Source organism: Callorhinus ursinus, unplaced genomic scaffold (genome assembly GCF_003265705.2).
Source record: "Callorhinus ursinus isolate GAN/ISIS: 27379988/994484 unplaced genomic scaffold, GSC_fseal_2.0 scaffold8, whole genome shotgun sequence".
Classification (NCBI taxonomy): domain Eukaryota; kingdom Metazoa; phylum Chordata; class Mammalia; order Carnivora; family Otariidae; genus Callorhinus; species Callorhinus ursinus.
In genome coordinates, this window is record NW_027397070.1 from 46,455,330 (window position 1) to 46,470,415 (window position 15,086).

Sequence of the window (15,086 nt, forward strand, 5' to 3'; positions counted from 1 at the left end):
ACACTGTCCATAACTGTCTATTTGTCCTAGCAAAAGACATTGAACCTAGCGGGGGTTTAATGTCTATTGAATCAATTTGGCTTTAAAAACTAGACTGTGTGCTCTGCTAGCACAAGGATTATGATTATCTTCATTTTGTCATCTTTGGATAGGCCCTGAGTCAGCCAAGGCTCAATAAATGCATTATCCGTCGGATGATTAATCTGTGGGAAGTGCTCTGCTTCCTGCAAGCTGCAGTTCTGGTCCTGGGGAGCTGAGGACCAGGCAGGGGTGGAGGTGGGCAGATGTGGGGCAGCGCCCTATCCACGCCCCCTGGAGCCCTTACCCACACACTCCCCGCTCTCTGGGGAGGGCTGGAAGCCGGCCTCACACAGACAGCTGAAGGAGCCCTCGGTGTTGACACACTGTCCTCCCAGACACCGGTCTGGGACTGCACATTCGTCCACATCTAGAATAGAGCACCCTGTCAGCAGACCCAGCCACGGGGCCCCAGGGCCCGAAGCAGCCCAGAGGAGAGCCAGAGAGCGGCTCGGGGCTAGAAGATCTGAGGAAGTGTCCCGAGCTGGAAGCCAGAGGCCAGGCTGCGGGGAGCAGCCCTTGGAACTGAGGCACTATCAAGGGCAGAAGGGTGACACCCAAAGGGTTCAGAGGGCGCCGGTCTGTCGTAGACGTGGCAGAGAGGCCCTGTTGGAAAGACTCTGAGTGCCTTCCCAACACCTGGCTCCCTGGCATCGCTCAGCCTCCCACCTCCCATCCCTGGGTGGGGCTGGGAGCACCACATTTCAGTCTAGACATAGCCGCCAGCAGCCCCTGCCGCTGGCAAGTGGACATGGCCCAGCTGGCTCCTCACCCTGGCAGCTGGTGCCCCCCTCTGCGCTGGCGAAGCCTGGTGCACAGAGACAGAAGAAGGACCCGTGGCTGTTGAGGCACTCGCCACGGGGTGCGCAGTACTCCTCTCCCACACACTCGTCCACGTCTGCAAGGAGAAGGCAGGCAGTGGTGTCTCCCAGGCGTGCTGCCACCTCCCCTGACCCCCCACTCACTGCCCACAGTCCCCGATGGGGATGCGGAGCCACTCACCATCACACACGGTGCCATTGGTCAGCTGGAAGCCTGGGGGGCACAGGCACTGGTAGGAGCCGGCCGTGTTGGTGCACTCGCCTCCCCGGCAGCGGCTCCGGAAGTCTTCACACTCATCCACATCTGCAGGGTCACACACGGAGCAAGGCAGCCTGTGGCGGCACCTCCCAGGGACAGGAGGCAACCGGGGAGGTCTCCAGAGGGTCTGTGCCCTGCCTGGGGAGTCCGGACCCGGAGGGGCGTCATCCCCTTGTAATCGGCATAGCTGGGGAGGGGGCCTCCGGGAGCAGCGTGACTGCAGCTCCTTCCACTTCTGCCTGGAGAAGCCCAGCTGGCCTTCTCCGGCTGCCCACACGGTGCCCTTGGGGACATTCAGCCTCTCCCTGCAGGGGTGGCCTCTCTCTAGGGTGGCCAAACCCCGCTGCCCTTACCGTGGCTGAGACAGCTCAGATTTTACGGAGAAGCGATGGGAAAACAAATGAGAGATCAGTGAAGGAAACAGATATTGAGAACCGGAGAAGGTCACAGAAACTAGGTTCTTGAAGTAGGTCTACGGATTGCCTGGGACAGGCCGATGTTTTCCAAAATCCGCTCCCAGCTCCCACCCTGACAAAGAACCCAGGAGGCTGCGTGTGGAACAAACTCCCCTGCAGCTTGCGATCTGGTAGCTCACTGACCCCTAGACCCAGACTGGCAGCCGTCTTTCCAACCCCTGTTGAGGGATGGGGGAGGATAGGTGTCCTTTAGATGCCATCCAAGGTGGACAGAGCAGCCCCTGGCCCGGAAGCAGTCCCTGCTGTGTCTGGTCACTCCCTTCTCTAAGGGTGGTGGGTTAGTCTCTGGCACCCCATCGGTGCTCCCCTTCCTCATGGTGGCGGGGGAAAGGGGGTTCTCACCTTCACAAGTGTGGCCCAGGGCGCTGGGCCGGTAGCCCGCCTCACAGTCCCTGCAGGAGAAGGAGCCGGCCGTGTTGGTGCAGACTCCTGAGGGGCAGACTCCCGGGAAGGCGCACTCATCTAGGTCTGCGGCAGAGGGCCAGCCAGTCACCCTGGGGGCCCGGGAGGGCTCGCTCTACCTGGCCTCCTACCAGGAAGCTCCCCACACCTCTGGCCTCCCTCTCTGAGCTTGTGGGCCTTTCTCCGGGCCCCTGGGGAGGGGCAGGCCCTGGCTGTGGGCCTTCTGTGGGACAACCCTTGTCCCCCTCTCCTCAGAATGCCCTGGGGGCAACTCTGCCATCAGCTTCCCTCTTGTCTCTGTGACTCCCTTTTTTCCCTCCTGTCCTCACCTCCAAACCTGGGGATGATGACAACAGACGCTCTCCTCGGGGCCAAGTCTATTTCTAGGGTCCTCTAGTCTAGCCTGGAGACCCTCAGCATCAGCCCAAAGCTGGGGGACGAACAGAGGATTCTTTGGGAGGTAAGAAGGCCTATATCCTTGGTCCCCCTCCGCCAGCCCCTCCCCGGGGGTTACCTTCACAGGCAGTGCCGTCCTCGTTTACCCAGTAGCCACTCTCGCAGGCCGAGCAGGTGAAGGAACCCTCGGTGTTGAGGCACAGGCCCGTGGGGCACGAGGCCCGGCTGGCACACTCATCGACATCTGAAACAAGCCAGTGAGTTCTATGTGGGGCTCTGCAGGACAGACATGGCAGGACAGCCGGAGACTGACAGGTCGGCAGGGGTAAGGTGAGGGACGGGTCTTGGCAGGACGTGTGGCTGGGTCAGCATGGTCAGGGATGTGGGCGCAGGGCTGGATTAGGAGTGAGTGTGCAGAGGGAAGGAGCTGTAGGCTGATTTGCCTGCAGAGGAAGGTGCTTTAGCATCTTTGTACCTTGGCAGCCCTTCTCGTCTGTGGTGACCTTGTAGCCCTGCTCACAAGAGCATCTAAAGGAGCCCTCCAGGTTGATGCACTTTCCATGGGCGCAGACCCCGGGGGTCAGACACTCATTTATATCTGTGGGAGAGAAGTCCAAGATGGCGGGCGGGCCTCCTGTCCTTCATGCAGTACCCATTGTCAGGCTTAGGGCATCTTAATGATGAGGCCAGGGAATCAGCACTCAGGCCATCCTGGGAAGGCGCTGAGGTCGTTCCTGCTCCTGGCCCCCCCCCCCCGCCCGCCCGACCTACGCAGGGCAGGGTGCCCTTCCCTCCTGAGCCCACTGCAGCTCCATCTGGTAACACGTAGCACTCCGCATATGTCCTAGAAAAGGGAGCCAGGTCCCCCAGCCTTGAGGCTGGTTTGGCCCATCTGAGGACACCCGGAATGACATGTCCTAGAACCTTGATTCACCTTACAGTAGATCTACACCTTTCTGGCCTCCTACTTGCCAACCAAACTGGTATGATTCTATGTTCCCAGCCCAGCAACCAGCTTCAGTACGTGAGTGGGCAATGCAGAGAGAGGCCAGTCTATGCCTGGGTGGCTGAGTGGCAGTCTCAAGGGCCTGGGAAATGCCTGCCCTCCCCAGAGCCTCAAAGCATCTATTCACAATTCAGTCCCTCCTGGCATTCTGAACGCTGGGCCCTTCTTCCTGCAGGGACTGATGGGAAAGAACATTCCTTCTATAGCTGACATGCAGCCCCCTCTGGGGGGAGAAGAGCACCCCTGTTCAGTGAGGTGTTGCTGTTTAGACATTGCTGTGGAGATGCCAAAGGCCCCTCCTGCCCGGGAACCACAGCAGGACCTGGCTGTGAGCTCACACCACCAGAGTCAGCCTCTTCCTAAGATTCTTGGCAACTCACTCTACCCAGCAGGATCCGGCCACAAAAGCTTCTGGGACCTTGGGCTGTAGCTCCGGGATGGACATGGCCAAGGAGCCAAAGGGGCCCCCGCCCAAGCCGATTCAGAGGGCAGAGCAGCAGTCACCCAAGCACACCCATTTCATGGCCAACGTCATGTGGGAACCCAGCCAGGTCAGGGAGGACAGTGGCCTCCACGCCACTTCCCTCTGCCCGTCTCTTTCCCTCCCTGTGTGTGGGCTCAACCGGAGGTCCCAAGGCCACACAGCCCTCTCAGTGCCTTGGCGAGCAGCCCTCACCTACACAGCTCCCGCTCTGGCCCCGGTAGCCCTCCTCACAGGCGAGGCAAGCGTAGGATCCGGGGGAGTTGACGCATCTCCCGTCGGGGCAGGTGCCAGGGTGACGGCATTCGTCGATATCTGCAAAATAACATCCCCTTCCTTGGTGATCCCTGGGAGCCACAGCACATGGGTAGTTCTGTGAGGCAGCCAATCCTTGACCCTGCCCTTGGTGGGGGAGAGGGAGGGATGCCAGGTTCTGTCCAGACAGAAACTAGGAAAAAGTGAGTGCCGTCCAGTGTTTCCAGCTCCACCTCCCACCCACTGTCCCGGACAAAAGAGAGAGATAGAAGAACTTTAGAAAGGGAGACTCCCTGGGTGGGGCCAGAGGCCATGGTCACCATTAGCCCTGGGAGGGTGGGAGAGCTCTGCTTTGTGAACTGGACTGCTGGGAAGGGCCTTCATAGCTGCCTGGGTGAATCCTGTTCCTCTACATAACCGGGATGGCGCATGCTTGGCACAGCAGGTCCCCGAGGCCCCAGAACGGATCGCCAGCTGGGCAATGGAGGCAAAATGGGCTTTCCTGCAGCAGGAGAGGGGGAGCGAGGATGACCCCCAATCTCGGAAAGACCAGCCCTGAGGCCGATGCAGAGTTATGGGTGGAGGCTGGCAAGGCTTCTTGGCTGGAGAGACTTTTGTTCCAGCTGAGAACCACGTAGGGCTCCCAGCACTCTGCTGAGGTCCAGAAGAGAGTCAGAAAGGGTGAGCCTGGGCACCAGACAAACAGGGGAAGAGGGGACCCGAGGAGGGAGAGGAGCAGCCAGTCCTCGGAGAAGAACAGCAAGGAGGACAACAGAGTTCTTGCTCCCAGAGACCGCAGGCAGTGTTCTTCCTGGTGCGACCCGGCGTATCCGAAAATCCATCACTCAGGGCACACGGGGGACTTGCGCTGAGTTAGGGAGGTCACAGCGCAGGGCTTGAACTCCGGGTTGGGACTGCAGGAGGACGTGATGTGCCTTGGGCTCAGTGTTGAGGCTCCCAGTCCCTATTTGTGACAGATTGAGCTCCAGAGGAAACAAGAGGACTTACTCTTCCTAAAAGGGTAATTGTCACTCTCCTGGAGGAAGTCCACCGGCTTATGCAGATTCAGAAGCCCTCCTGCCCAAGAGGAGGACCTAGTTAGCGCCCATGGAGGGAATGCAGGAGGCAGGGCCAAGGGTCAGAACACAGACTTTCTGCAAAAGGACGAAAGCCAGCAGCTGTTGTCACAGAACAAGACATGGGCCCTGAAGTGAAGAGCGAAAATGAGTCTCCCTTGAGGTTGTTTGTTCTGCAGAAGTCAGGCCACATCAAAGCCCTCTGTCCCAGGGAACTGGGACCCTCTCAAGGCCAAAATTTCACCCCCCAGAGTCCAGAAGAGGAAGATATACACAGGGCAGGTGGTTGTTCAGGTGGGTATCTGCAAGGAGATACCCAGAAGCCCTAGGCAATCTTGGGGACACTGAGATAAGGCTCATCTCTACAAAGAGGGTAGCCAAGAGCCCTTGGTTGGGCTGGGCTAACCTATTCTAAGGGCTTCTGTAAAGACAGAGATGGAGAGAATGAGACAGGAGGGGGATTGAACAGTCTAGGACCACTGACTTTGGCCGTCCAGGAGAGAGCAGCCAGCACCATGGCCTCGGGGCCTTGGCTGAGGTACAGGAGGAAGATGGGCAAAGCCATTGGGAATGATAAGTAATCCCTGCTTCAGGAGATAAAGAGGCAGAGGTGAGGACCCTTTTCTGGGACCACTCAGAAAAATGAAGTCTTTGGATCTCTCCTGCAGGGATCAGGCAGTGTAGGAAGGAGATTAGAGTTAGCAGGAGCAAAGAGCCCTGATGTCTGTCCTGCCCCAAATGTTCTGGGCACATTCGTGGAGGTGGTACCCAAAGTGTCTTACGCTGGGCATTAGGAGACTTGTGGTACTGATGCTGTTCACTAAGTATTCCAGCTCTCCCGTTGCTGGCCAGGGTGGGCTTGTGCCCCTGGTTCTCTGTGGTTGGGTGGGACCAGGGCGTTAGCGCTGGCTCATGAGCTATGAAGTGTGTCATTTATGGACCAAAGCATAATCGTGAGCCACTCTGTGAAGGGTGCTCTTCCTTTCTTCCGTGGAGACTGGCCACATTCAAGACACTGGCTATTCCTTTCGGCGAGTTCTAGAGTCAGGAAACGTGGGGCACGATCCCCAGCTGACCCACGATGGACACGTGGCATTGGTCAGATATAAACTTGCTGCGTTCTAAGTCATGAAGGTTGGGGTTGCTCATTAATGCAGCATAACCTAGTCTGTCCCGGCACCCCACTGCTGGCTTCCTTCCTCAGACCAGAGCCCCGCCGGCGATTACTGTATGCGAGAGGTGGGTCAGCACGTGGGAGAGGGAAGGCTCTCCCAAATGGGAGTGGATGTCACAGAGCCATCTGCCAAGCCCTTTGAAAGGAGCCAGATAAAGATTCCAGACGAAGTAGACTCCACTTCTGACCAGTCTGTGTTCAGGGCACAGATTCTGATGTCACCAGATATCCTGAGGCTGTTCTACCAACCTGGTACGTGGACTGGAGCCAGATTGTTCTGCAGTCTTAGTCTAGGATTTGAATTTTAATCTAAGATTACCATATATTTTGGTAGGTTCTAATAGCTTGGTAACCGGGGGCAGGAGCTATCTGTCTTACTTATCGCTATATTTTCCTAGCCCGTGGCTGGGACAGAGGTGGCCCTCAACACATGTTGTTCACCAAAGAATGAGGCCACGGGACTAAAACTTCACACCCTCTTGCTGTGAGGTTGCTGAAGAGACCCCAGGAGACCCAGGGAAACAAGCGCCCCGGGACCAGCTTGCCAACCAGCTCTACACCCTGGGAAGATCCTGGAGCCTTTGCATGGGGAAATGTAAGGGTCCCTGTTTCGGCTCCTTGTGAGAGCACGGGGTGGGAGCGGGAGGGCGCTTGGGGCCAGAAGCTCGGGAGAATTTGGATGCAGTTGGGGCACAGGAAAGGCCTGGCAGTCTGCAAGGGGTCTACCCCTTTCCATGGGAACCCAGAGTCTTGGTATGACAGAAATGCCACTGAGACTTTGGATGGGCCACTGTCCAGAACATTTGGGCCTTCCACCAGAGACTTTGAGTTGAAATGGAGAGTGGTTTCTCAGTTGGAGCGAGAAGAAAGAGGGAGAAGAAATTGACCAGGCTCCCGGGGTGATGGCTGGGTCTGTGGTTCCTGATGGAAACCCTGGAAGAGTTTGCAGGCTACATCAGGCTGTCCTTTCAGCAGCCTGAGTGTCTGCCCGGGGCCAGAAACCCACCCTGACCTCCCAGCCAAGGTGCGCGTCTGGAACTTTTCCTCCGGGAGGGAAGGGGACAATCCAGAGGCGTGGACTGGAGCATGGGGGGAGTCTAGAAGTAAAAAAGAATGGGGCCCTCACATAGAAATGCCACCCCCTGTGCACTGGAGGTCTTGTCGTATGTATTGGCTTATTTGGTCCTCACAAGGGCCTCTGAGATGGGCATTACGGTTTGCATTTTCAGATGTCAAGACAAGAGCCAATCCCAGGCCCGTCTCTACCAGAGCCTATGCCTGTAACATGGACTGCTTAGTATAAATCTGATCTTTTTAATGTCCTGGTATTTTCTTGGTTCATCTCCTTTAGTTTTGCTTTTTTTTTTTTTTTTAAATAAAGTCTAATGTCAAATTTGTCATGTTGTCATGCTTAAACGAGATAATCTGTTAAGTCCTCACACAGCTCCTGGCACATAGAAGGCAGCCAGCAAAAGCTAACTCCCTCATTCTCCATTCTCCTGGAAGATGCCAGGCTTTCTGACTCCAACATGCTCACGAGGACAAAGAGAGTGCATTTTGGCTTTGATGGCGCGTAGGCCAGGGTATTAAAGGGAGAACACCAAGAGGGAGGCATTGAGAGGAGAAGGGGACCCCCGGGGGGTACAGTTAGAGAGCTGTCTGTCCTCCACCCCCAGCCACCTCTCCCCTTTGCTAAGACCTTCTAGGACTCTGGACTTGGCTTCCCTGGTAATGGCATTGGACAGGGGCACTCTCCCTTCGTAAGGTATTTACCTCCAGGACCCTGTGAAACCAGGGCAAGTCCCAGCCAGGAAAAACCTGGAGGCTGGCCGGTGGCTAGTCCTAAACTTGGGTCAAGGGCAGGATTTCTTTCCAGAGAGAACCTTGCTTTACCCTCCTTCATTCCTATCTCGGCCAGTCTTAGCACATAACGTAGGCCTCTTGCAAGCATTTGACACCCCAGCCTGGCAAGGAGGGGGTGGGCACAGAACTGCCAGGAGCTGGCATGATAGCGGCTTCCAGCCAGCCTGTGAGGAGACCACTTGGCAATGTCACGGCCGCCTTTTGGCAGGGCCTGGGAAATGGAGCAATGATCGGGGCTCGCACATCCATTCTTTACTCATTTACTCATTCAGCTAGCATTTGCTAACATTTGTCCAATGCAGGACATTTCTCAGGTGTCCGCACATGAGTCATCTAAGGATAGGGTCCAGCCCCAAGGAGCTCATAGCCTAACAAGCTTTAGCAAGTAGGCCAGGGCTACACCCCCAAACTCCTCCCGGAGAGACCAACTTCTCCTCTGTCATATGGGAGAACAGTATAACTCAAGGCAAGGGGAAGCGTTGTATAGAGGGATGTTCCGGGCTCTCACGTATATAACATTGGTTGTGCTCCCCTGCTTTGTGGGGCAGACAGGACGCCAAAATATCACTGAGGGGATGGAAGGCCTCATGAATTCCCAGACAAGTCTCTGTCCACAGGAGTGGGCTCAGCATCAACGGGCCCAGTCGGAGACAAGCTGGAAGTTGAGGTGGGGGCAGGCAGCGCCCCGGGGAGGGACCAAGAGGTGGTGGGCTGGCCGGCTGCCTCCCTTATCTCATTTCTTACCTTGACAGTGTCCCTTCCTGACCATGATGTAGCCCTGGTCACACTGGCAGTGGTACGAGCCCTCTGTGTTGGTGCATCGTCCCCCGTGGCACACCCCTGGCTGCTCACACTCATCTATGTCTGTGAACACACAGAAAAGTCCTGAGTTGGGCCAGCCCTGCAGGGAGTCCTGGGGCATCTCTTCAGAGGACAAGGACACCATGCTGAGGCCCCGGTGGGAAAGGCATCCTTGATGCAGCCATGATTGGTGGGGGCTCCCAGGCCAGGTCTGAGACTGATCTAGCTCAGGCCTCTGCAAACCCCTGAGTTCCTTTCTCCCTGGGGACACTACTTTGGGGGGCCTTGGGGACCCTCAAAGCTGTCTCCTCACCCTGAGGCAAAGGGCTGGTCTTGAGGTCAGGTGGCAGTCCAGATGGCATGATCTGAGGAGGCCAATAAAATCCCCTTCCTGACCCCAATACCTCCTCCAGAGGTCTGCTTCTAGAGTTCTTAAGGGCCTTCCTAAAAGTTAGGGATTAAGCAGCCAGAGAAAGAGCGTCTCAGGCAGCTGCGACCTACTGAAGTGGTTTATGCCATTGTCCCAAAGCGTCCTGGTGCCCCACAGCGGCTCAAAAGCCCGACCCGGGTCGTGCCACTCCCTTGCCTAAAACGCTACTAGGGTTCCCTGCTGTTTCAGCCTGGCTCACAAGGCCTCTGCCACCTGGCCCCAGCCTTGCTGTGTTTGCTGATCCCCACCGGTCCAGCCACCAAGCCTTTGTTCACACAGACGTCTCCACGTGGGGTATCTTTCTTCGCCTTTATGGTCAGCAGAGTCCTACCCCCATTTCAAGGACAGGTTCATTTGATCAACTCAAGGTTGCTTTGGCCACGCCCCATCCCTTGCCCCCACATCATATCAATGGAGGATTTACCTTTGCCCCCCACCCCCTGGCACTGGTTTAAACTCTTCACCGGGTAACTGTGCAGATTAAATGAGATAACTTCAATGAAAGAAAGTGTAGAAGGATATCTTTGTAGCTTAGGGTGGGGAAGGACTTCTTAACTAGAGCCCCAAAAGCATAACAAATAAGGCAAAAAGGTGAATTTCAATACGTCAGAATCAAGGACTTCTGTTAAAAGGAGGACATGTGGGTAAGGTTAGTTAGTGGGCAGAGGATGAAGTGAGAGGGTTGCAGTACCTAAACCCAGGCAAGTATCTGGAATATATAAGGAATTCCCAAGGAGCCACAGGAAAAACCAGCAACCGCTGGAAAACTGAGCAAAAAATAGGAACAAGCAATTTTCAGATAAGGAAACCCAGTGGCTAAAGTACGAAGAGATGTTCATACTTATTAGTAAAGTAAATATTTTTTTAAAATATCTAATATTCAAATAATTTATATCGATCCATTAATTTATACTTCTATTAATTTTAATTCCAGGAATGGTCATAATTTATATTAATTATACAGATTAATGAAATAACTCCTACACAATTAAATAATGAGATACTGCTTTATAAGACTGGCAAAATGTAGAAGGTGGATGTTATCCTGAGCAAGGTCCTACTGAGTGGCAGCCGAGCCCTGCTGGGAGAGGCACTGGCAGCTGACCTGGGGCTCCCTCCCCACTGCTGGGGCCGGCAGAGACATCCCACTGCTTGTGCCCGGCAGGTGCCCCAGGCTGGGCCTCTGACCTACAACACCTGCCCATGGGACGAAGCCCAGAGAAGCCCCCTGCCCCCAGCCTCTTCCTTCACGACCCCCAGGCTGCTCTGAGCCGCGCTGCTGAGTCAGGTCCCTGAAAGCCAGCTGAGTGCTATGGCCACCCTCTGCTTACAGACCTCCCCTGGTGGCTCACTGTCTGCAGGGTGGTGTCCAAACACTTCAGCCTGGCACTCAAGGCTTCACAAACTGGCCTTGGCTCCTGCCACTTCCTCCTCAGACCCCACGCTCCAGTCATACTGGATTTATCATTATTCCCAGAGCATGCCAGGCTTGTTCACCACTCTGCTCTCTGGAGAAATGGTTCCCTTTCCCTGAAATACTCTCTGCTTTCTCCATTCCCTCACTGTGCGTGTAAGGGAGTGTGTAGGAAGCAAACCATGCTTTGGGGCCAGAATGACTTTGATTCTGTTTCTAGCTCTGCTGCAACTAGGTATGAGGTCCCCTGGTATTACACTTCACCTCTCTGAGCCTCAGTTTACTTAATTATAAAATGGGGTAAGGCTTTCTACCGCCTGGGGGTGGGATGATGAGCTTCATATGATTAAGGGCTTAGGACAGTGCCAGCATACAGAAGTGCTCGTGAAATGTCCCGGGGACTACTCTGCCCCAGCTCTAACACTCCAGCAGCGAAACCTGCCTGCATCCTTCCACGGAGAACCAGCTGTTTCCTCACCTGGATCCCACAGCACCAGGAGAACACACCCGACTCACTGCAGGATCCCGGAGCTTACATGGTACCTGGCATGTAGGTGTTTAATGCTTGGTATGAATCCACGCCCCCCCCCCATTAAGTTAGCTGGTTATTCTCCTCTATTTCCCTTTCCCCCATATCAGGTGAGGGGACCTGCATGGCCCTGATCTCTGGAGACCAGATCTTTAGGGGATTAGGACCTGGGGGACTCTGGTAATGAGAGGATGCACAGCTTCCTGGCCTCCAGAAGGGGACTGTGCATAAGTGCTGGGCTGCCCCTGCCAGAACCAGCCACAAGAGCCTCAAGAGCAGCGGTGAGTGCTCCGGCTGCGTTATGCATCATAAGGCACTGCTTGGAAAGAGATGCGTCATATCCTCTGTGAGCTGATTCATAAAAATGTATGCGGAGGCTGTGTATCTCGGTGCAAATGCTGGATATTAAAGGGTTTGTGTGGGAAGCCGCTTTGCCCAGGGCCCTGTGCAGGGGCAACAGACACAGGCCTTCCCAGGGAAGTGCAAAGACTGCAGGCTCTCTGAGCTGCTGGGGACCCTCTTGCCAAGGCACTCCGGCTCCCCTGTCTGCCAGGAGTCCCAGCCAGTGTCCTCATGTGCCGCCCTCCTTACCCAAAATGAAAGCAGCTCCTAGTCGCACATAATCTGGAGACTAGCCTTTTAGTCCTCATCTCCACCACGTCCCTGACCCCCTCACACACTCAGCTCCAGCCACATCTCCTTGGAGCCTTGGTGAATGTTGTTGTCTTTCAGGTTCGAACCTCTCCTTCTGGTCTGGTCTCAGCGTAGGGGTTGGCTTCCACTCAGGTCCAGGTCAGAGCCCTGAGTCTCTGTTCTCAAGCCCCTGCGCTCCACACACTGCAGTGCAATGGCTGGGTGCTGTGAACGCCTGGATCCTCTTCCACCTCAACACTCTCTAGTGGGTCCTGAGCCCATCCCAGGGATGCAGGCAGGCTCGCTTACCTTGGCACTCCTGTGTGGTCCCCGAGGTGGCCAGTGTGTAGCCAGGGTAGCAGAAGCAGGAGTAGGAACCCACTCGGTTGACGCAGCGCCCTCTTCCCATGCAGGGGTCCCTCAGACACTCGTTGTCGTCTGAGCAGAGGAAGGTGGGGAAGGAGGTCAGGTGGACTTCCTTTGGGCACCTGTCAGCAACATGCCCATGCTAGGAGCTGGACAGGGAATGGTGCTGTGGGTCAAGGGGGGATGTGGGAGGAGGAGGCAAGGGAGATGAAAAATCTCTAAGGCTGGGGTTATGACATCTGCCCATGGGGCCCACTCAGGCACCAAGGGCTTGGAGTAGTGGCCCAGCACTTCCTCCCTGACCCATGTCCCCCTCCCCCAGTGGCCCCCTGATCACTTCCTTTCCTTTAGGGCACACTGGATGTTTCTCTCCTGTGTCAAGCTCTTGAGGGGGCTGAAAATCAGTGGAGACATTTCCAACTAGGGTAGGCCTTGGTCTGCTCTGGAGGCAGCAAGATGGCTAGTTGGAAGGGTGGGCTGATCTCAGAGCTGAGGGCTCCAGGCACTAGTCAGGGGGCCCTAGGGTGGCTTCCCACTCTCCCAGAGTCCCGGAGACTCATTGGACAGTGCTCCCAGAGACTTATCTCCCCAAGGTTAAGGTTGGCTTTGTCCATAGGGCTAGTAGTCTTCTGCAACTCATCAACCACACAGCACCACTTGGACCTTCTGCTGCCTGGACACTTGACTCTGTCTCCAGCCGTTGAGTGAGCCCAGGATGCCCCGTGCATACCCGTGCAGTAGGCCTGGCTGGGGTGCAGCTGGTAGCCGGGGCTGCAGATGCATTTGTACCCGTCTGGGAGGTTCACACACGTTCCGGGCCCACAGATGTTGGTGGCGCCGGCGGCACAGCTGTCAATGCCTGTGGGAGACAGAGCAAAGCAGAGGTTATGGCGGGGTGAGGACAGATGAAGGCAGTGAAGCCGGGCAGTGGAGTGGGATGGGAGAGTGTGGAGGGCAGGGCACAGGGGCCTCAGAGGACCCACAGAAGCCTCACTCCATTCTTGGCTGGACCCTCCCATATCCGTGTGTAGCATGGTCTTGTATAAAACCGCATGGCACCCCTCCCAGGACCCCGAGTCCCAGGACAGAGTTGACCAAGACTCAGTGGGCTCCACCAACTCGTGTCCCAGCCAAGGGCCTCTCCTGCTGAGGCCTCCAGGCTGCCCTCTCCCTGAATAAGGGCATGGCTCTCACCCACAGTCCCCAGAGCTGCCCTCCCTTTCCCCTAGACAGATAGACAGAGCTGGTAAGTAGGGTATTGGGGGACACCTGCCAGAGGGAGAGAGAAGAGGTGGGTTGGGGCCAGCTGAGCAGGGCCTTGAATGCCATGTTGAGACAGGCCTATGAGAAAGGGGGTCATGCAAGGTGGGGTATGATCAGAGCTATCTCAGAAAGACCCCCTCATCTTGCCATGCCATCTTGCTCAGAAAGTCAGCAGATGACTGATGGACTGGGCAGGAAGGCACAGGGGGCTCTTAGAAACCTTTTGAAATAATTCAAACAGGGACTGCCCTGGGTGGTGGTTATGGGGTAAAAAGTGGGGAGACATGCTGAATTCAGGAACAGTTTGACTTGCCTGGACTCAGCACTGAGGCCGCATAGAGGCTACTTTTTTGAACTGTGTCCTTAACACTAGAAAAGTGCCTGGTGCTTAGGGTGTGCTGATTGAATATGGGAGTGAGAGGCGCTTGCAGCCTTGTGTCTACCCTGAGGTCTTTGACATAAGCCCACACGCCGAGGGCTCCCCTGCCCTGCCCCACAGCACTGAGGTAACCCCAGAGACCCAAGGGAGTGGACGAGGTCTGGGTTGGTCCCCAGCAGAGCGTCAAGGCGTTCACTAAATTGGACTGAATTGAATGTGCCCTGGCCTGTTTGCAAGGCTACCCTGTCCCTGTCCTGGCTCCAAGTTTGTGTCAGCCCAGGGGATTTATGGGGACCCCCTGCCTGGTTCTAAATATCCTCCCAGAGGGATGAGGTTGGGGGAAGGCAGGGGAGAAGAGGGATTAAGCTGTGGGTGGTGACTGAGGGGGGGATTCTGTCCCCCCACACAGCTGAGAGCTGCTGCTGAGCCTGGGCTCTTCCTCCTGCCCCTCACTCCTGTCCCTGCCTCCAGACCCATTTTTCTTGTCAGAGAATCCCCAGCGGAGCCCCTTAACGCAGCTCCTCTTACCGGGGGGACGAGGACCCTCCCTGAGCACAGAGGAGAGAGGGAGTGGGAAAGGGCGGCAGGATACCCTGGTTCAGGCCTAGGAGGGCCAACCCCTTCCTCCACCCCACACTCTCTGGATTGTTCCACCGGGCTGTATAGTCTCTCTCTTTGCCGGAAGAAATCCAGAGCTACCCCTCTCCCCTGAGGTGAGCTGAGTCTGAGGTGAAGCGGTCAGCCAGCCCCCCGCGAGGGCACACGGGAGGGCGCACACACGGGAGGGCCGCACATGCAAGGATACACTTGCACAGGGAGCAGCTGCGGCATCACCAGCTTTGCTTCTCTTGACCCAGGTCCCCAGACAATGAGCCTTTGAGGAGGGCACATTCCAGAACAAGGTGGATTTGCCAGGGATCTCCCCCACACTGCACCCCCTCACCATTGTAGCCGGCCAGAGAGGGGGAACGCGGGCTCCCAGAC

The 15,086-nt window shown here is 56.2% G+C and overlaps 1 protein-coding gene across 1 annotated transcript in view; it reads right to left on the reverse strand.

Annotated features, from left to right (window-relative positions):
- The window catches only part of LTBP2 (latent transforming growth factor beta binding protein 2), a 98,097-nt gene that overhangs the window by 6,828 nt on the left and 76,183 nt on the right, over positions 1-15,086 (reverse strand). Inside the window, 10 exon segments of the mRNA XM_025869200.2 lie at positions 326-448; positions 851-976; positions 1,081-1,203; positions 1,977-2,102; positions 2,551-2,676; positions 2,908-3,030; positions 4,115-4,234; positions 9,032-9,151; positions 12,404-12,532; positions 13,191-13,319. Of these exon segments, the coding sequence (XP_025724985.1) occupies positions 326-448; positions 851-976; positions 1,081-1,203; positions 1,977-2,102; positions 2,551-2,676; positions 2,908-3,030; positions 4,115-4,234; positions 9,032-9,151; positions 12,404-12,532; positions 13,191-13,319 (1,245 nt within the window).